The sequence below is a fragment of the Ctenopharyngodon idella genome, chromosome 21, assembly GCF_019924925.1.
Source record: "Ctenopharyngodon idella isolate HZGC_01 chromosome 21, HZGC01, whole genome shotgun sequence".
Taxonomy (NCBI): domain Eukaryota; kingdom Metazoa; phylum Chordata; class Actinopteri; order Cypriniformes; family Xenocyprididae; genus Ctenopharyngodon; species Ctenopharyngodon idella.
In genome coordinates this window covers 1,681,599-1,704,756 of record NC_067240.1, presented here as the reverse complement: position 1 = coordinate 1,704,756, position 23,158 = coordinate 1,681,599, and the positions used below count along the sequence as shown (strand labels likewise).

The window sequence follows — 23,158 nt, the reverse complement described above, 5'->3', positions numbered from 1 at the left end:
CAAACACCTGAACATTATGCACTACAAGAATAAAACATAAAGTGAAGCATGCTGGACATGAGGTTTAATAAACATCAGATAAAAACAAGGCATCTCTGACCGATCAGTGCATGAACTAAATGAATATTGAACATATTGAGACGGTTACTGAGCTCAAGCTGAACCTTCTCAACGCTGTAGTAATACTGTGCTGTTGAGGCTATGAAACTCTTTGCACTAAACACTGAAAACAAAATGAAGGTTATTTTAGAGTTCAAATCAGTGATCAAGCTCATTCTTTCAGTGGCAAGTCAGAAATATTCAGCCTGTTAACTCTCACTGTACCAATTTATTGTATATACAGGTTAATAATTGAGTCTAAAAACCATCAAAAACTTGGTTTGCATCAAAGAAAATCACTTAATATGGCAGAAGAGAAAATAAACTTAGTGCAAATACATCACTGCACCAAATCAAATATAGTGACAATTTGGTCAGCAGCAGAATTTTGAAACACATAATAATCCCGACTGTAAATCCACAGACTATACCTTACATTAGTACTGAAATTGGCATCACTGTCAGTTTATTTGCCAGATGAGTTAATGGCTGTCGTTAAAGAATTGCATAAGTGTATTAATAATATAGCTGTTGTCGGTGGTGATGTGTACAATATCTCGACCTGTGATGTGTAATGTGTTGCATCACATCTGCTGTCACTCTGTTAGTGTTTTCTGAATTTTTTTTTTCATAACACAAAACTCATTCTGGCTAATTTGGAGGCACCTGCACATGTTTTTTTTTTTTTTGGTTCCATGACACTCAATCATCTAAAAGCTTTAAATGGCATTAAAAACACGACCTGGGCGATGGATCCAACAGCCAGGCTGACCTGAGACAAACTTTGCACTTTGAGCCGTCTGATGCATCAATCTCTGCTCCTTCAACCTTTGACTCTCGCCGTGTGAAAATGAAATCAACCTTGAAGTCTAAACGAATGTTAGTTCATCATGATGTCCTCCAGTTTATGGCCACATCTGGTGAGTTTATGATGAAATCAGGGGCTGCCGCTCATCCACAGTGCTCTGAAAAACAAAAAGGCTTTAATATACAGCAAAAGCAGCTCCAAGCAGCAGTGTATGTGGTGTTTATGGAGAAATGCAATTCCAGAATGCATTGCAATAAGGCAATGGATGGATCTAATTAAAACTGGACAATTTTACCCAATATTTTTGTATTTTTTGTGCTTATTAGAATATCACACTGTTATGCCGGGTTCAGACTACACAATATCAGCCTGATTTTGGCACGATCCGTTTGATACAGGGTGACAGCAGGGTTCATACAGATACTGTAAAATTAAATTCCTGGATTTTCAAGTACTTTTCAAGCACTACTTTTTGGGTTTTCACAGACTACAATAAGAGATCTAACTTATCAAACTTATCTTTATTATCTTTTAAATTCTAAAAAGAAATAAATAATAAATGGCATAAATAAAGTGCAGCACATGCAAAATATCTGCAACTTTAAGTATGGGAACATTAATCAAGCCCTAGAATTTTCAGTGCATAGAAGAGCAAATAGCATAAACTTCTTATACAATTCTTATTAAAAGATGTAATAACAGAAGAAAATAAAGTATTTCATTTGTAACTAATTGCAAATGATATTGCAATCTAATGACTTGTTTGCACTAAAAATCTTTTATTTTAATATTTTTTTACTCAAATTACAGATATAAGGTATCCAAAATCCATACTTGGTATTGAGAAAGGTTTCTGATAGGGGTTTATCAACAACTTCAGTGCAGGTTACAAAGTTACGGCAGTAGGTGCGCCGAGAGACTGACTTTAAGAGTTCATTAAAAAACGCTGATTCATTCTGCAAGGTTGTAAAAAAGGAAGTTATTTTAACTCTGAACAACACCTTATAAGGTGTAGCCAACAAGCAAAGAGTGAATCTGAATCTGACGCTTCACTTCATAGAGATCAATCCATTGACCAGTGCTGTCAGTCATGGGAAAGGATACTATGACAAAGATATCGCTTTCCTCAAATGTTTTTTTTTTCCATTAATATATGATTGGCCTGAAGAATGAAAGCCGTATCATATACTTGGAAATAAATGAATAATATCACAGTCATAGCCATGCGAAATGGCTCAGACATATCGGACGGGCGGCAGTTTTAATTTTGCGTGAAATTATGTTTTTAAAAAATTAAACACTAATTTCATATATTGTCTTTCAATAATTCAAACACTTTAAGTGACTTTTCATAAATATGTCTGTTTTCAAGGGTTTTCCGGGACTTAAAGGATTAGTTCACCCCCATGTCATCCAAGATGTTCATGTCTGTTTTTCTTCAGTCGAAAAGAAATGAAGGTTTTGAACTAATCCTTTAAATTTCAAGTCAAATTCAACTACGAACCCTGTCATAGTGATTTGTAAACAATAATGGGCGTCGGGATGCAAGAATCGATTGTTTCATCTCGTATAGTGTCATAATGGACGACAAGTGACTCCGCGTCTGTGATGCTTCACAAAGTCCCGAAATAAGGACTAGAATGATTCTTTTTTTTTTTCGGCCCTCCACAACGGGTTCTGTCACATTTGGGATGTTGACCAATTGGAGCACGGAAGCTCTTCCGTACACAGCTTTCAAACAGTTATTTCTTGTAATTTTAGTATTGCAACTTAAACTTATTTCAGTTACACTAAAAATAATTTACACTCAGAATTTTCACTCAAAAATTGCTAGTAAGTTTCAAAAACAATTACAAAGATTTTCTTGTAAAACCTACTCCAATATTTATAATTCAATGATAGTTGTAGTAAACGCTGACAACACAGGAAGTGACATCACAGATGTATCAGTGATGCGAGCGCCTCACCTCTGGCACCTGCTGTCGGCAAATGAACACGATGAAGATCACGCCCAGTAAGATGCCTACACTGATGACTATGAAGGGGATGTTGACGATCACGTTAGCCTCGGTAACCACCACTTGCAGCTTCTTGGCAGATTCCTCATCAATAACCACGCTCTGGAAAACAGGATGACAGCGTTTAGTAGATAAGAAGAGACAGACACTTTCATATTTCCTGCTTTGTTGCTCTGCTCTACATCCTGTCTGATAAGTGAACTCATTAAAACTCAAAAATAACTTCAGTAAGTTCAGATCTCGATCAACAGTATTGTGTTTAGGCCTGTCGTGATTTCTGATTAAATGTCTGTACATTTGAGGTAACTGCAATAATTATGCAGATTAAATTTCGATCACATTTTGCCGTCAAAATTAGGAAAAGTTAAGAAATGCACAATATTGGGTTTCCTTTTATTGGTGTAGAAGGAGAAGCAGGAGAGTCATAATATGTTATATTATATTATATATAAAAAACAGACAAAATGGTTTATATCTTTAATTTAAAACTCATGTGAGTTTAAGTAATGAGTCAAGTTGGTCAATCAAATCAAACTGATGCAACGTGAATCTCTGTCTCCTTTACTCTTCCATGGCTTGTGTCATTCAAAAGTAAATATTAAGTAAATATTTTGCATCATGTTTGGACGCTCTGTCCATCACACCTTTCACCTTGTCCTAATTTTGCATCTCAACAAAGCAACAGTGATGAAAACATTTCTAAATGTCTGGCCTGAGGTTCTCCTGGGAAGTGAAGCCGATTCTTCCAGCTTCAGTTTTGATACACAAACAAGAGTTCAAAGCACAGATAAACTGAGATAAGCATTCAGGAAGAGCTCTTCTTCTGAAGCTCTTAAGTGCTTGATAATCCGTCTGGAGTGTTAAAATCATCCAGCAGGACGGACTCAGATTCTCATGACGAAAAATTGGATTTAACATGTAAACAACCTCAACATCCTATAAAAACCTTGTGGAAAGATATTGATGGTGATTTTGTAAAACTTTACCTCATTAAGGTACATCACTGGAAACACCAGCGTCCGGATTTTCCCAGTTTCACTGCAAACCAAAAGAAGAACATATGATTTTGGTAATTAAGAGTGTGTGAAGATGTTTAGACACATTAATATAGAGATCTGAGATGAATGCAATATTTGATGCATGACAGACACATGTCAGAGTTACTATCGTTCACTAAAACTATTAACATTTCTGTTAAGTGAAATAAAGCTGAAATAAAATAAAATATAAATATTAGTCGAAAAACAAACTAAATGAAAATTAGAAAGTGAAAAAAGCAGTAAAATCATTAACTGGAAATAAATAAAAACTAAAACTGAAATAAAAAATAAATGAAATGAAATAAATTAACTTTATTCAATACTAGGTTTAAATAAATATTTAAAAAAAAAAACATCAAAATAAAACACTTACTAAAATTAATTAAATCATACAAAATGTAAAATTAAAATAAATCAATAATTAAAAAATAAAAAACACCAAAATAAGACACTAATAAAAATTAATTAAATCATAAAAATGAATAAAACAAATAAATAATTTAAAATAAAATAAAATCCATCAAAATAAATTAAACCTAAAACCTAAAAAACAAAAAAAAGTAATACAATGACAAAAGCACATAATGAAATGACCAAAAATTAAACTAAAAACTAAAAATATAGATATAAAAGTTAATTCAAAATATTAATGAACACCAGCGATGTTTCCATTAAAACTTGTGAGCGAAATTGGGATGTCGTATAAAACATTTGCGAATAAATCAGTGTTTCCATTCCATGTTTTCAAAAGAACAAAATTGTCACTTCCTGTGAAATTGGCGCAAAATATCAGCAATAAAAATGAAAGTTGCGAACTCAATCATGTGAGACGCTTCTGGAGGGAATTAAACCAAATCATTCTGATGACAGACTTTGACTCAGGCGTTACAGAACCACCAAACCAACATTTGAGATGCTGCGATGCGACTGGTCCGCTGGTTAGTCCAGTTATCCAATAACAGCCTCTGCTGAGGCAAAGTCACATGAGTTTTTGAGGGATTTATTCAGTAAATGTGTTTGCATCGTAGTTTATGTGCATGTATTCTTATCAAATAAAAAAAGATCCGCCTCAAGTTTTTTCTGCACATCTTGACATTTCCATCCACCATTTTTTATGCGATATGCCAAAATACACATAAAAACAGGTGGATGGAAACAAGGCTCCCTCTAAGAAAGCCCTCTGAGATGAACATTATCAGATCGGCGGGACTGTGGGAAGTCGGTTCACGTCCATGTGTCAGGCTGATAATTATAGACGTGCAGAGATGTTTTCCGTTCACACGCTCATGAGGATGATTTATCTGTGCTGTGACGGCTTGGCTCTCAGATATATCACATTTCAAAACCACGCCAACAAGTTGTCGGGTCGAGTGGGAAATCTGTCTTCAGACACGTCATCGGACCACCAAACAGACTCTGAAAGTGATCCGCTCGCTCCGTAACACTATTCATGTCCTAAAATAACTCTGATCGGCTTTAACGAGCAGCTGTCAATCATTACAGCTGGAGTGACCTACTTCAGGTCAGGGTTCATGAGAGGCTTATGTAATGTATGAGGTTTACTGGAGCTCATGTAACCCTACAAACATGCATTACTCAATATCAAAAGTAGTTCTGGAGCTAAAAATAATCCCTCTGAGATCAGTTTTATATTTATCAAACTTGTGACATTTGATTGGAAACAGCGAAAGAGTGTCAATCAAATTAAAGAGCCCTATTATGCTATTTTAAAGGAGTCTCATACAATAGATTTACATTCATCAGAGGTCAAAAAATGCTTTAATTTTCTCATAATGTCCAACACACATCAGCTCTTTTTTCTCAGTGTCTGAAACGGTTCGATCAAGGATTCGGTCTCTCTAAACCCTGCCTTTCTGAGAGCTGCTCTGCTCTGATTGGTCAGACGGCCCAGTCTGTTGTGACTGGTCGTAAATCAAATGCTCATTATCATATCTGAATCTCAGCTCTTGATTCACAGTGATATGAACAGTAACGATGGCGTCGGTTTTACCGTATCAATCTCATCAAAGTGGAAAACAGACATGAACAACACGATCCAAACTCTTCCAGTCTCAGATACAACTACAGTGTTTGAGGGCGGGGCAAAGAGACGCTGTTCAGCCAATGAAGACCATAGACTGGAATTATGCAAATTTGTTACAAACCTACATAGGTTCAGCAGGAAGTGAGACTGAATTACCGACGACTCGTTTCAGGCAGTTCAGAATTGATTATTTATTTTGGAGACACCCCATTTATCAGCATTTTACACTCAAAAACAGTTTTATTACACATTGCATTAAAGATAATAGTCGAAAAAGCATTATGGGGCACTTTAAATGCATCAAAACCAATTAAATGGAGAGCAAAAGTCTTCAAATGACAACCAAAATGAAACAGAACAGAAAAACAAGGGCTAAAACCTGTGGTATATTAACCTATAAACACACACGTGACACTACAAACTTATATAGCATTGCATGTTTTTGAGATGTAAAAAAAACCCGAAAATTCAAAGAGAAACTTCTATGGAAAGAAATATGAAACATAAAAACCAGGTCATTGTCAGTTTTTATCATTGTAACTTTTCCTTAAAAGTGTCTGTTTGTTTGTCACTTGAGTTTTGTTGGTTTCAATATCACAATAAAAGGTCTTGGATCTCAAAAACCTGCAGTTTTTATAAGGGGTGTGTGACTGTTTTTCCTCGATTTTTCTATTTTCTGAAGGAAATGTAAGCAGTCCATACTAATCTCACTATCATGACGGTTTGTGATCAGACTCGTCCTCACCTGAACGCTGGGATCTGATGCAGGTAGACGTTCACCTGAACACGCTTCGCTCCCCGAAGCAAGAGTCCCGTGAGCTGAGAACACAAACACACGCAAAATCAACATCAGATTCCCTCAAACAACGAATAAATCACTATTTGACAACTCCTTTAAAAACGTTATTCAATACAAGGTTTATGAGTTTATGGAAAGCTAATTAGATTGTAAATGTAAAATTTAAATAAATAAAATTATTTTAAAATAAAAGCCATCACAATAAAACATGTATTAAAGTTGATTAAATCCAAAATATGTCAAATTAAATTAAATAATTCTTAAATAAAAACCATTAAAATAAAATACTTACTAAAATTAATTAAATCATAAAAATGTCAAATTAAAATAATTTTAAAATAAAACCCATCAAATTGAAACCAGTGGTTTAGTCTAGGACGTGATACGCAGGTATACGCCGTATACCCACTAGGAAAGGTCAAGGATTTCCGTATACCCACTTAAAAATGCGCGATACGTAACCATCCAATAAATCACAATAAGTCTCATATTTCAAATTCTGCCCATTTTGCAACAAAATAAAAAAAAAAATACCGTTTTGTCGTGACAGATCGCTGTAGCGCCTTAGTTCTAGAGAAGCGGCAGCGTGAAGCGCACGTGAACTGATCCTCTCCTCCGCTTTAATACCGGTTATAGCGCGAAATAAACATGAATGAACATCTGAAGGTATGTTGAATGATACAGTACAACTTAACGAAATCCGTATCATCTCTCGTGTAATAGCTCAATCAGTGTTTCAACCTCGGAAAGATGTTAATAAAACAGCTTGTAAACAATGTCACGTAACGTCACATTTACCTCAGAACAAACATATTCAGTGACCATAAACTCGTTAGTCAGCTAGAAAAATGAACTCTAGAGAGGAGCATTTAGCTAAATATATGCACCATATTACATATTAATTATAATTTTTAATGTTCTTCAATAGCCTATAATGCATGTTTGAATAAATCCATCGAGTTGACAGCCACCATTTAAATGTTTAAAAACGAATTGGAGTAGAAATAATTTTTATAATTAGTGTACCTATTATAACTTTATTATTATAAAAATTTCCTTAAGTGTAATTTAAGTTTGTATACAAATCAGTTCATTTTAACCTTCAATATTAATGTAGTACCAACTGGTTCCCATGTATGTTTACAGCATTGGTTAGCATTAGAGATTTTTTTCTTGAGAAAATTTGCCATGTACTGTACCTGATATACAGTAGCCTATATTTAAAATAACTGATATTGAATCGAATTGCAAGCTTGTGAATCGAAATGCATAACTATGATGACAGACTAGCAGGAAATGGTGCAAAACAGAAAACAAAGTCGAAACATTGTGATATTGTGACATACTGATAAGCCTCATCTTTCCATTATTGTTAATAATAGTTGCAACTTTCACTCTTAAATGTGCATTGAAAATTGCAGCTGATAAAACATATGCTCCAGGGACCATATTCATATAACATCTAAGGCTAAATGTAGATCTTAATTGGTGTCTTAATTGGTAATCTTAATTGAGTTAGGTGGTGATTGACACTAAACAGTGGAAAATCAGTCCAGAGTCTCTTCAGCTGTAAATGTCATTGGCTGTTAAAGTCTTGTGTTGCTTATAATAATTTGACATGTTGATTAAACACACATACGTCTTTCAGAATGCTCTCAATAACATGTAGCCTAGATCAGATGCATACTATATGCATTAGTGAGTGTGGTGGTGCTTATGGGGTGTCGCTCTGGGACGGGTGTGTATGAGGCTGGCAGGGAAAAATCACAGTATACTCACTACAAAAAACTAGACTACACCACTGATTAAAACCCTTACTAAAAATGTATTAAATCATAAAAATGCATAATTAAAACAAATAAATGATTTTAAAATAAAAACTTCCAAAATAAAACACTTACTAAAAATGAATTAAATCATAAAAATGTATAATTAAAACAAATAAATGATTTTAAAATAAAAAATTCCAAAATAAAACACTTACTAAAAATGAATTAAATCATAAAAATGTATAACTAAAACAAATAAATGATTTTAAAATAAAAAAAAACTTCCAAAATAAAACACTTACTAAAAATGCATTAAATCATAAAGTGTTTAAAACAAATAAATGACTTTAGAACACTTTTAAAAATGTATTAAATCATAGAAATGTATAATTAAAACAAATTATTTTAAAATAAAAAATATTTTACAAAATAAAATGCTTACTAAAAATGTATTAAATCATAGAAATGTATAATTAAAACAAATTATTTTAAAATAAAAAATATTTTACAAAATAAAACACTTATTAAAAATGAATTAAATCATAGAAATGTATAATTAAAACAAATAAATGATTTTAAAATAAAAAAACTTCCAAAATAAAACACTTACTAAAAATGCATTAAATCATAAAGTGTTTAAAACAAATAAATGACTTTAGAACACTTTTAAAAATGTATTAAATCATAGAAATGTATAATTAAAACAAATTATTTTAAAATAAAAAATATTTTACAAAATAAAATGCTTACTAAAACTGTATTAAATCATAGAAATGTATAATTAAAACAAATTATTTTAAAATAAAAAATATTTTACAAAATAAAACACTTATTAAAAATGAATTAAATCATAGAAATGTATAATTAAAACAAATAAATGATTTTAAAATAAAAAAACTTCCAAAATAAAACACTTACTAAAAATGCATTAAATCATAAAGTGTTTAAAACAAATAAATGACTTTAGAACACTTTTAAAAATGTATTAAATCATAGAAATGTATAATTAAAACAAATTATTTTAAAATAAAAAATATTTTACAAAATAAAATGCTTACTAAAAATGAATTAAATCATAGAAATGTATAATTAAAACAAATAAATGATTTTAAAATAAAAACACTTCCAAAATAAAACACTTACTAAAAATGAATTAAATCATAAAAGTGTATAATTAAAACAAATTATTTTAAAATAAAAAATATTTTACAAAATAAAACACTAAAAATGAATTAAATCATAAAAAGTGTTTAAAACAAATAAATGGTTTTAAAACACTTTTAAAAATGTATTAAATCATAGAAATGTATAATTAAAACAAGTTATTTTAAAATAAAAAATATTTTACAAAATAAAATGCTTACTAAAAATGAATTAAATCATAAATGTATAAGTAAAACAAATAAATAACTTAAAAATAAAAACCATCAAAATAATACACTAAAAATGAATTAAATCACAACAATGTACAATAAAAATAAATGATAATTATTATAATTATTTATATTATTTAAAAAATATATATTTTTAGAAAATATTAAAATATATTAATATCTTTTTTAGTTTGTTGACCTGCATGGCACGTGACCATTAACCAACATCAAATAACCATAATCATGTGAATATGTTGTTGAATTATTGAAATATTTAAAGGGTTATTTTACCCAAAAATGAAAATAATGTCATTAATTACTCCCCCTCATGTCGTTCCACACCCGTAAGACCTTCGTTCATCTTCAGAACACAAATTAAGATATTTTTTATGAAATCCGATGGTTCAGTGAGGCCTGCATTCAAAGCAATGACATTTCCTCTCTCAAGATCCTTTAATGTACTAAAAACATATTTAAATCAGTTCATGCGAGTTCAGTAGTTCTACCTTAATATTATAAAGCGACGAGAATATTTTTGTGCACCAAAAAAACAAAATATCGACTTTTCAACAATATAGTGATGGGCCGATTTCAAAACACTGCTTCGGAGCTTTACGAATCGAATCAGTGATTCGGATTTCCTATTAAACGGCTAAACTGCTGAAATCACGTGACTTTGGCGCTCCAAGTCACTGATTCAATTCGCAAAGCTCCGAAGCAGTGTTTTGAAATCGGCCCATCACTATATTGTTGAAAAGTCCTTATTTAGTTTTTTTGGCGCACAAAAATATTCTCGTCGCTTTATAATATTAAGGTAGAACTACTGAACTCACATGAACTGATTTAAATATGTTTTTAGTACATTAATGGATCTTGAGAGAGGAAATGTCATTGCTGTCTATAGAGGCCTCACTGGGCCATCGGATTTCATCCAAAATATCTTAATTTGTGTTCGGAAGATAAACGAAGGTCTTACGGATGAGGGTGAGTAATTAATGACAGAATTTTCATTTTTGGGTGAACTAACCCTTTAACTTTGGGAATCCCTGGTCTAGACAATGTCAACAGAAAAAAAAAAAAAGTCAGCGCAAGGTCATTAAGTCAAACACATTTTTTCTTTAGATTATCGTGAATTGATGGATCGTTCACAAGATCAGGAGCTTTAAAGAACGTATGGATTCTGATGGTCAGCGGTTTCAGCTCATGATGATGATGGAAAGTGTGTGAACACTCAAACATATCACGACACACATCTGCGACCCATTTAAAAACACTTCACCCACACTGGGGTGGAAGATGCTACTAACACGCATGTGCCACGTGCAAAAGGCATGATGGGAACTGATATGAGAAAACAAAGTGCCACACACCTTCCCAGCAGTAAAGCAGATTCCTGAACGTGTGCATTAACACAAACCAGAGCCTAACCGCTAGTAAAGTAAAGAGCGAATACAGTAACAGTAAATATGGTAATGATTCAGTACCACAACTGTTTTTCCATCTGATACTGTTACTGTACCATGGTACTGACAGATAATATAGGGTTGAATCTGTTCCAAGTGAACCTACACAAACACCATAAAACACACCTACAGCAAACTTTATCACGTTGATCCGTGTCGATCCCAATCCTGCAGCACGAGCACTTATAAAACACACATGTGCCGTTTTAAAACTCGATCTAACGCTTGAATAAATGCAAAAATGTTCGATTTTTGTGCAAAATGTCTGTGGCTTTTGTAGAAAAAAGTTTGGAGGAACTCTTTGATTGCGAACTAAACAAACTCCCACCTGTTTAATTACTAACTGCCTGTCGGGAAGCGGAACGCCTCTGGACTCGCTGGGAAATCAGATAACCTCATCCTAACATGATCTGTTTATCAGTGAGTGACTCAGACAGAAGAGTAACATGTTTGTTTGTTCTGTCATTCATTCATTCATTCATTCACTCACTCACTCACTCACTCACTCACTCGCTCTGGATCTGAGGCACTGCTATCATGTGAAAACGTGAGTTTAATTATGTCTCAATATCCTGTAACTGCGGAGGCCTGAAGTGTGGTGCGCTGACGCCCTCTAATGGCAGTGCAGATATATGAACACTAACCAAACTTTTGATTATGTGTATGATTATAATATAAAGTCATCTATTCATGTTAAGAAATAGTGTGTGAGAAAACTGTGACTTCAACTGTTATTGTTCTAAAGCAAATTGATAAAATATTGTCTGGAAAATGGAAATATTACCTGGAAAAAGTGATGTGCATATAAATCATTATTTTTCCATTCATCTATCCATCCATCCATCCATCTATCATCTATCATCCATCCATCCATCCATTCATCATCCATCTATCCATCTACCCATCCATCCATCTACCCATCCATCCATATCCACCCGTCCATCTATCCATCCATCCATCCATCAATCCATCCATCCATCCTTCATCCACCCATCCATCCATCTACCATCCATCCATCATCCATCTATCCATCCATCATCCATCCATCATCTTATCATCCATCCATCCATTCATCATCCATCCATCTACCCATCCATCCATCATCCATCTATCCATCTAGCATCCATCCATCCATCCACCGACCCACCTATCCATCCATCCATCCACCCATCCATCCATCCATCTACCCATCCATCCATCTACCATCCATTCATCATCCATCCATCCATCCATCCATCCATCATCCACCCATCCATCATCCATCCATCTAGCATCCATCCATCCACCGACCCACCCATCTATCCATCCATCCATCATCCATCTATCTATCTATCCATCTAGCATCCATCCATCGACCCACCTATCTATCCATCCATCCATCAGTCAATCAGTCCATCCACCCATCTATCCATTCATCCATCTATCCATCCATCATCCATCCATCATCCATCCATCTATCCATCTAGCATCCATCCATCCACCGACCCACCCATCTATCCATCCATCCATCCATCCATCATCCACCTGTCCATCATCCATCCATCTATCCATCTAGCATCCATCCATCCACCAACCCACCCATCTATCCATCTATCCATCCATCCATCCACCCATTCTTCATCCATCCATCTAGCATCCATCCATCCACTGACCCACCCATCTATCCATCCATCCACCCACTCTTCATCCATCCACCCATCCATCCATCTACCCATCCATCTATCTATCTATCTATCTATCTATCTATCTATCTATCCATCTAGCATCCATCCATTGACCCACCTATCTATCCATCCATCCATCAATCAATCAATCCATCCACCCATCTATCCATCTATCCATCCATCATCCATCCATCCACCGACCCACCTATCTATCCATCTATCTATCCATCCATCCATCATCCACCCGTCCATCATCCATCCATCTATCCATCTATCCATCCATCATCCATCCATCCACCGACCCACCTATCTATCCATCTATCTATCCATCCATTCTTCATCCATCCACCCATCCATCCACCCACCCATCTATCCATCCACCCATCTATCCATCCACCCATCCATCTATCCACCGACCCATCCATCTATCAATCTATCATCCATCGATCCATCCATTCATCATCCATCCATCCATCATCCACCCGTCCATCTATCCATCTAGCATCCATCCATCCACCGACCCACCCATCTATCATCCATCCATCCATCCACCCATTCTTCATCCATCCACCCATCCATCCATCTACCCATCCATCCATCCATCCATCTATCCATCTAGCATCCATCCATCCATCCATCCACCGACCCACCTATCTATCCATCCATCCATCAATCAATCAATCTATCCATCCATCCATCCATCCAACCAACCATCCATCAAATGCACCGACCCATCCATCTATCCATCTATCATCCATCCATCCATCCATCCATCCATCATCCACCCGTCCATCCATCCACCCGTCCATCCATCCACCCATCCATCCATCCATCCATCTATCCATCTAGCATCCATCCATCCATCTACCGACCCACCTATCTATCCATCCATCCATCCATCAATCAATCTATCTATCCATCCATCCATCCATCCATCCAACCATCCATCAAATGCACCGACCCATCCATCTATCCATCTATCATCCATCGATCCATCCATCCATCATCCATCCATCCATCCATCATCCACCCGTCCATCCATCCACCCATCCATCCATCCATCCATCCATCCATCCATCTATCCATCTAGCATCCATCCATCCATCTACCGACCCACCTATCTATCCATCCATCCATCAATCAATCAATCAATCTATCCATCCATCCATCCAACCATCCATCAAATCCACTGACCCATCCATCTATCCATATCCATCCATCCACCAAGCAACATCAAATGCATTCTGAATGGCTGTGATGTTGCGGCTCCATGCAGCATTTTGCTTTCAGTGAGGAGTAAAAATATAAATTCCTGATCAATATTTCCCATATGTGAGCGTGCAGCAGGTTTGTATGTGACAGAGGTTTTCAGCGCGGTTACACAGACGTACCGGGTTGATGTCAATGACCGTCTCGTGCTCCTCCTTCTTGGGATTCATCCCGAAAACATCCTGGACAAACTTGTCATCTGCCTGGTAGAAGTGAGGGGAGGACATGATGATGGGCGCACCTGAGAGGAGACACACACACAGACATCAGCGGGACATCCGGCGTCTGTTCTGTCACAAACAACATTCACACTGACCTTCTTTACACACACTGGCGTTGAGGAGGCCGGAGCCGAGACAGTTACCGGCCGGCACACAGAAGCCTGCGTTATCTGGGTTAACCGTAACATTAGCGAAAACCTCGCTGGGTGGAACAAAACGGAAACCAGGAACCCCTTGTACGTTCACGTCAGACTCGTACAGAGCATACAGAGACCTGTCAACACAAAACACACGCTGATACAGCTGAAGAGACTCATTTCATCAGCACTAGAATTGTTTTCCAATTCATTTGAGTCAAACAAGCAATGAGTTTCAGTTTGACCTACTTCTCAGATTTTTATTGGCTTTGTTTGTCACTATAATTACCCTATAAACTTTAACATGGTTCCGGCTAAAGGATTGTTTCTGTTACTGTGATGTAACACATTTTTATGTTTAATAATCACTTCTGTAAACTGCTGAATAGTTGTGCTTGTGATCAGCTGATTCCGATTCAAACCACGTGAAGACCGACTCACATTTGACCTATATACATGACAGAGTAAAAATCACTTATTTAGGAAAAACACTTGGTGACACATAAACCTTTTCTGATGCATAGAGCTTTCAGATAAAACAGTGTAACAGGTCACATGTTCAGACCCAATATGATCAATACTGAATCAATAAGAGCATTTCTAAACAGCTCAGCAACTATTATTAATCACTTCTAAAATATTTACAATAAAAAATTACAATAATATGTCTATTTGTATTCATGATTTGGCAAATGAATATGATTAAACATTTTTAATCATGAAGCATATATCATCATCATAATAATATTTATGATATTATTATATTAACCATATACATACATCATATATTAATAGGCGTATTTTGTTGTTTTAATTAGATTGAATTTAGATGTTTTAATTTTTTTTTTAAAAAAGTCTCTTCTGCTCACCAAAGCTGCATTTATTTGATTTTATTTGATCAATATACAGTAAAAAATGTGAAATATTATTACAATTTAAAATAACTGTTTTCTATGTAAATATATAGTAAAATATAATTTATTCCAGTGATCAAAGCTGAATTTTCAGCATCATTACTCCAGTCTTCAGTGTCACATAATCCTTCAGAAATGATACATGATACATTTTATTTTTCAGGATTCTTTGATGAATAGAAAGTTCAAAAGATCAGCATTTATTTGAAATAGAAATATGTTGTAACATTATAAATGTCTCTACTGTCACTTTTGATCAATTTAATGCATCCTTATTGAATAAAAGTATTAATTTCTTTCAAAAAAATCTTTATGGACACCAAACATTTGAACGGTAGTGTATGTTAATGCTAAATACTAACAGTATTTCACTGTAGAAATGTCGAAATCCTCACCTGCACAGATCAGAGGAGAATATATAGAGTTTCTCAGTTTTTGTGACGATCGGATGGAAAGACGCTCCGTCGGTGCCGTTGATCATGTTACACTCGTCTGAACTCCACCAGTTTAACGAACTGACAAACAGAGCAAATAATCCATAATTCAATCTTCTCTGAGCACATGCTGATTGTGCAGCTCGTTTAAAATCAATTCATTAATCTTCTGGAGATAAAACAAGTTTTCTGCTGATTTTACCTTTGTCCGTTCCACTCGTTTATACGAGCAAAGTCCTGATAATTCTGCTTCCCCGTGAAGAACACATAATCACCGTCATCTGTGCCGTTTTTCTGAAACATAATCAATGACATGAGAATGAAACCGTTAACAGATGAACTAAACACAGAAACACAAATATCAAGTACAGTTGCATTGATAACATTAGTCATCGACTGATACTGAAACTTCAATAGCTACATAATAAACATACACTATCATACAAATCATCGGTAAGATTTTTTACTGTTTTTCAAAGAAGACTCTTCTGCTCACCAAGGCTGCATTTATTAAATTAAAAACACAATAAAATCAGCAAAATTGTGAAATATTATTACAATGTAAAATAACTGTTTTCTATGTGAAAATATAGTAAAATGTAATTTATTTCTGTGATCAAAGCTGAATTTTCAGCATCATTACTCCAGTCTTCAGTGTCACATGATCCTTCAGAAATCATTCTAATATGACGATTTCCTGCTCAAGAAACATTTCTGATTATTATCAATGTTGAAAAGAGTTCATATTTTTGTGGAAACCGTCATACATTTTATTTTTCGGGATTCTTTGATGAATAGAAAGTTAAAAAAACAGCATTTATATGAAATTGAATCTTTTGTAACGTCATAAAAGTCACTTTTGATCAATTTAATGTGTCCTTGATGAATAAAAGTATTTAAAGTCCCCCTGAAATTAAAATTTAAGTTTTTAGTATGAATATGTTAGCCTTAAGGTTATGAATAAGCTGGTGTGTTCCAAAACAATGACAAAATTCACATTTAGGAGATATAAACATTCAAAACTTACAGTCTCTCACTTACGCTAAAATGGATCACGGATTTTCACGACATCACATTGCACTTCAGCTTCTCATCAAATCTTCTGTCCAATCAAATGCTCTCTAGAATCTGAAGTCCCGCCCCCTCCTACACTATAAACAGACACTGAAGCTGCGGCTGAAATCAACTAGAAATTACTAGTTTCTACATGGTGAATGGCACATAGTGCACTATATAGAGGATATGGAACGATTCAGACAGTGTAAATATGCTTTCCATTGACGCAAATGGTCCAGAGACGTGAGAGCACAGAGTGGATCATATGCGCAAGTTGGCACAAACCATAAAACGTATTGGACCCATTTGAATTCTGCACAGAATGCTGTATTTTAAAGCGATATAGAGCAGATTAGGAGGAGAAACGGTTAGAGATTAGAAGGAAACCAAAGCTTTACCGAGCTCAGCGGCTCTGGACGAGCTGTGATATAAACAATACGCTACTGGCTATTTTGAAAAAGGGACGGGGCTGTTTGATATATCGCCCTGTCTTCCTGTTTCGTCAACACAGTGAATAATGCTGCGCGTTCCAAGACACTTCAGTGGGCCTTTAAAAAATCTTATTGACCCAAAACTTTTGAACAGTAGTGTATATACACAAAATCAAACATCTTTAAATTAATTTACAAAATAAATTGCATATTTTAGTTTACACAAAATATTGACTCACTATATTGACTCGTTAGCTCACAAAAGTTTTAAAAACAGCAAAAAAAAATAGCAAATATATATACATATATATATATATATATTTATATATGTCCATGTCCTTCTTTCTTCAGTCGAGGATTATTCTCCTTATAGTGGACTTTAATTGGCCCCAAACGGTTGAAGGTCAAAATTACAGTTTCAGTGCAGCTTCAAAGGGCTTTAAACAAACCAGACGAGGAATAAGGGTCTTATCTAGCGAAACAATTGGTAATTTTCTTAAAAAAATGAAAATGTATATACTTTATAGGCACAAATGATCGCATCACAAGTGCTTCCTTATTAAACTCGCACTTGCAATGCGATCATTTGTGCCTATAAAGCATATACATTTTCATTTTTTTTTAAGAAAATGACCGATCATTTCGCTAGATAAGACCCTTATTAATCGTCTGGTATCGTTTAAAGCCCTTTGAAGCTGCACTGAAACTGTAATTTTGACCTTCAACCTTTTGGGGCCAATTAAAGTCCACTATAAGGAGAATAATCCTGGAATGTTTTCATTAAAAACCTTAATTTCTTTTCGACTGAAGAAAGAAGGACATAAAGATCTTGGATGACATGGGGGTGAGTAAATTATCAGGAAATTTTTATTTAAAAGTGGACTAATCCTTTAAAGTCATTATTGTGTTAAATGAGAAAAGCATCAAATAAACATTATAAAAATAAATATTTTATTTGATTCAACAGAGAATTTGTTACACAATAACTTTTAGGCTTCAACGGAGATGAGGGTAAATGATGACAGAATTTTCACTTTTGGGTGAACTACACCTTGTTTATTTAATATGGAAATATGAAATTATTCTTTTAATGAAATGATACTCTAAATAAGAAAACAAAACTGCAAGTAGGTGGTGGTAAATGTCTTAATGATTAAGTCATTGATTCATTCGATTCGTTCAAATGGCTGATTCATTCAAGAATTAAGTTAATGGCTCTCTTTATGAATGTGACACTGAATCATTGATTCACCCGACTGATTCGTTTAAAACGTGGATTCATTCAGAAAAGAAGCAGGTGTGTGTTGCTCAGAGACGCGCAACAGTTCTGCTCTGCCTTTATAGCTAATATTTTCATTGGCAAAACTGAGCAAAAACAGACAATATTGTGTCTAAAATATGCCACAAAATTAACTTATTTATTGAACTGTTGTATAAAATCAATATCACATTTGCACTCTCCTGCTATTCGGAACAAAAACAGCACTTGTGTGATATTGCGCTCGTTACTTGTGTGATATTGCTTAATATATCATGATATAAATATGAGACAAAAACTCACGCAGGGGCATTTCTGCGCTAATATCTTAATTTTTCTTAAAGGCTTCAGTGAGTTGTTGCCCTGCATCATATTCGTCATCAATCAACTGTATAAAATGTAAGATGAACTATATAGGTCTAGGGCGGGGCGGGTGTGTTAAATGCGTTAAAGGGGTGGTTGATTATGATTTCAATTTTTTAACTTTAGTTAGTGGGTAATGTTTCTTCTTCCGGGGTTAGTGACATCACTAACCCTAAAATTTACATAAACCTCGTCCCCAAGAACACACAACAAAGGGGGTGAGGCCATGTTGGGCTGCTTTAGAGAAGAGGAAGAGTTGTTGTAGTAGAGTGTTGTTGCCATGCCGTCATTTTACTGACTTGACTGCTTCACAAACGAGGGTCAATTCAACGCTGGATTTGCACAAAAGATTAACATGACGGCACATGCTAGTCGATGAGCTGAATCAACTCCACAGCAACTACATAAATTTATCCACTAACCGTTCAGAAACGTCCAGTTTCATTCTAAAAGTTGTAACTTCTTCCTGAGTCTCTCCATCAGTGTCTGACTGTTAAAGCTCCGCCCTCTTCTGGAAAGGGGGCCGGGAGCAGCAGCTCATTTGCATTTAAAGGGACACACACAAAAATGGTGTGTTTTTGCTCACACCCAAATAGGAGCAAATTTGACAAGCTATAATAAATGATCTGTGGGGTATTTTGAGCTAAACTTCACAGACACATTCTGGGGACACCAGAGACTTATATTACACCTTGTAAAAGGGGCATAATAGGACCCCTTTAATAATCTGAACGCGTAATTTTTTCTCATAACTAATTAATTAAATTAACGTGTCAGCCCTAATATACAGAGGTATATACAGGTGCTGACTGATGCTAAAAACCTCAAGATTTCGTGGTAGAGGTCTGATCACTTCAGGTAATAGTAATAGTGATGATCGACTCTAACCTTGTAGAAAAGTCCGAAGTAGATGTCCAGCAAAGGGTCAAAGACTTTGAGTTTTTTGAGCAGCGGGTCTTCGTAACCCCACAGCAGGTCACCGACCCTGAACGTCTTGAACACGCCGACGCTCATGGATTTCATCAGGTCAGAGATGACGCGACTTAAGATGCTATCTTTGAACTTCTCCATCACGGTCTGAAGTCAAAAACACACACATACACAGTGAGTTAGCTCATCTCAGACGTCATTTCTTTATGCAATATATAATTTCTTACTGTTATTTTGACTTTGGGGTGAAATGTGACATGCTTTCACGAGATCCACCTGTTAAACACGTGACACGCCCTCATTTCTCTGTGGTTTTAGTTTGTCAGATCATAATCTCACCACAGCGGGGATGTTGACCGTCCGAACGAGGTCGTCCTCAGAGCCGCGTGACATGTCAGGCTCGAACACGTATGTTTTTGGATTGACAGCCTGAACTCTGGTTCCGTTGTCCATAAATTTCACATCCTCTTTTGGTCGATACTCCCTGAAAGAGGAAGTTCAAGTATTCAGATCTGGTTATTATTGACTTAGGAAAACAGCAATGTCATGAAACTGGGCTACTTTTCAACAACACATCATGTGATTCAGATAAATAAATACTAAGATCTGAAGCCCTGAAGCTGTTGATACATGGGTGCCAACCATTACACGGTTTTTAGGAACAGTTTTTGATGTGTCATTAAACTTGTGCAGGAGGAACTGCAGCAAATCAGCATATTATTCTGTCCGATCATGTGACAAAGACTGGAGTAATGATGCTGAAAATTCAGCTTTGATCACAGGAATAAATTACACTTTACTATATATTCACATAGAAAACAGCTATTTTAAATGGTAATGTTATTTCACAATTTTTACTGTATTTTTGATCAAATAAATGCAGAATTGCTGAGCGGAAGAGATGTATGTCACATGTCATGGCTCACCTGTACGTGTACGGGCCGATCTCTATGACCGAGGGTTTGTCTCCGTTCAGAACCTCTGCTGGATTGGTCAGATTAAAGAAGTAAAACTGCATGTAAACAGGCGGCGGCGGGTTTTGCCACACCGAAAACGCTTCTGTTCCATTTTCCAGAACTACTTGCTGTAAGGGAAAGTGAATAGTGGGTTAAAATGACCAGAGCTACTCATGGTTTTGAAATAATTTAGGAAGAGAAACACATAAAGCTACTTTATTGCACCAGACAACTTCTTAATATTATATATTTATAATATACAATTCAAAGTGCACATTTATAAAAATTTGTGTAAAAAAAAAAGACATTTTCTGGACATGGTATTATGCAATTTCTTTCTGTAAGCATATGGCATATGAATATGATATTAATTCAATACCATAGTATTATGAAATTAAATTTTATAGTAATAATGCTAGAAAAAATAATAAAAATAATTTGGGATATAATAATATAATGTGAGGAGAAAATCATAATACTGCATAATAATAATAATATACATTACATAATATTATTATACAATATACTATGATATTATAATATAATAAATTACTATTTTTTTTTACTATATTTTAATAATATTTTGTGAGGAGAAAATCATACTACTACTAATACTAATGTAATTAAATATATTATATCTTATATTATAATATGTATTACATAATTATGTTTGATTTATATAATATAATATTATTATACAATATACTATGATATTATAATATAACAGATTATTATAATACATATTTTAAGATTTTTTTCATAACGAGTGGAGTAAATCATAATAACAATATTTCGAAAAAATAATCACAGTACTATCATAATCCTAATACTAATAATACTGACATAAAATATTACATATTATATTACAATACATAATACATAATAATATAGTTGATAATTCATATATATGTATTACATATTATGTTATTATTTATATATTATATTTATATTTCATAATATAAATGTAATAAATAATATATATATATATATATATATATATATATATATATATATATATATATATATATATATATATACACAAAATCGTACTACTATTACTATATATGTTTGATTTACATAATATATATATATATATATATATATATATATATATATATATATATATACACACATATATATATATACTATGATAAAATACATAATAATAACATTTAATAATATCAAATATTATTATATTGTATTATTATTTATCTTCATAATATCATGTGAGGAGAAAATTATACTACTGCTACTACTAATAATGATAATAATGTTTGATTTATATAATATAATATTATATAATCTCTAATCTCTACTATTTTTATCTTTGTCACAGTATCTATCTCAAAAACACCATAAACGTGATATGAATGAAAAACACATGAACATATTATGAACACACACACACACACAAACTCAAACTCACTGACCTCCTTTATTCTGTTGTTTAAGAGCTTCAGAAAGACTTGCGACACAACCATCGCAATCCCGGCGATTAAGAGCAGAATGCAGATCAACCCAGTGGTCCAAACACAGCAGGACCGGAGCCACATGATCAGCTCGGTTCGGACACAGAAGGACAAAGAGACAGAGCAGCTGGTCCGGACTGAGAGTGTTTACATGTGTCAGGAACTCAGCAGCACAGCGACAGCGAAACCCACACAGAGCGGAAAACAACTGTTTCTAATGAAACACAGTCCGTGTGTTCCTGCAGGGGGCGCTCGATGGCTCAATAAACCCGATCCTCCATAGAGACGTTCAGAACCTCACGACGATTTTTGTCTTATTTGAGATAGCTGTAATCTGTAAAGTACAAACATTTAAAAATATTACTTCAAAAGATTATTATGTGACATATAAAAGAAAACGCGCTATTTCAATCTCTACAAAAAACGTGTAATATTTATGCTGCAACCGCAGTGTCCAACCTGACAGCGCTGAGAAATATACCAGGTATCACGTGACCGCAATACACATTAATTGACAGTATAGAGTGGAGAATTATTTAGAACCAATGAACTTGAACCAATGAACCAACTAGCGACAACGTCCGGGTCGCCCATTTCGAGACACGTTTAATAACGTTTACCAGCCTTCCTGCTAATTCTGTTT

General features: G+C 34.6%; 1 protein-coding gene across 1 annotated transcript; it reads right to left on the bottom strand.

Annotated features, from left to right (window-relative positions):
* Positions 1–709: 709 nt before the first annotated feature.
* scarb2c (scavenger receptor class B, member 2c) lies at positions 710–22,746 on the bottom strand. Its single transcript, XM_051877456.1, has 12 exons — positions 22,477–22,746; positions 21,017–21,174; positions 20,430–20,574; positions 20,049–20,237; positions 16,255–16,346; positions 16,014–16,133; positions 14,663–14,841; positions 14,469–14,587; positions 6,755–6,828; positions 3,912–3,963; positions 2,875–3,027; positions 710–1,064 (listed from the first exon to the last, which is right to left on the bottom strand). The coding sequence occupies exons 1-12, from the start codon at positions 22,597–22,599 to the stop codon at positions 1,026–1,028; spliced, it is 1,443 nt and encodes a 480-aa protein (XP_051733416.1). The 5' UTR covers positions 22,600–22,746; the 3' UTR covers positions 710–1,025.
* Positions 22,747–23,158: the final 412 nt, after the last annotated feature.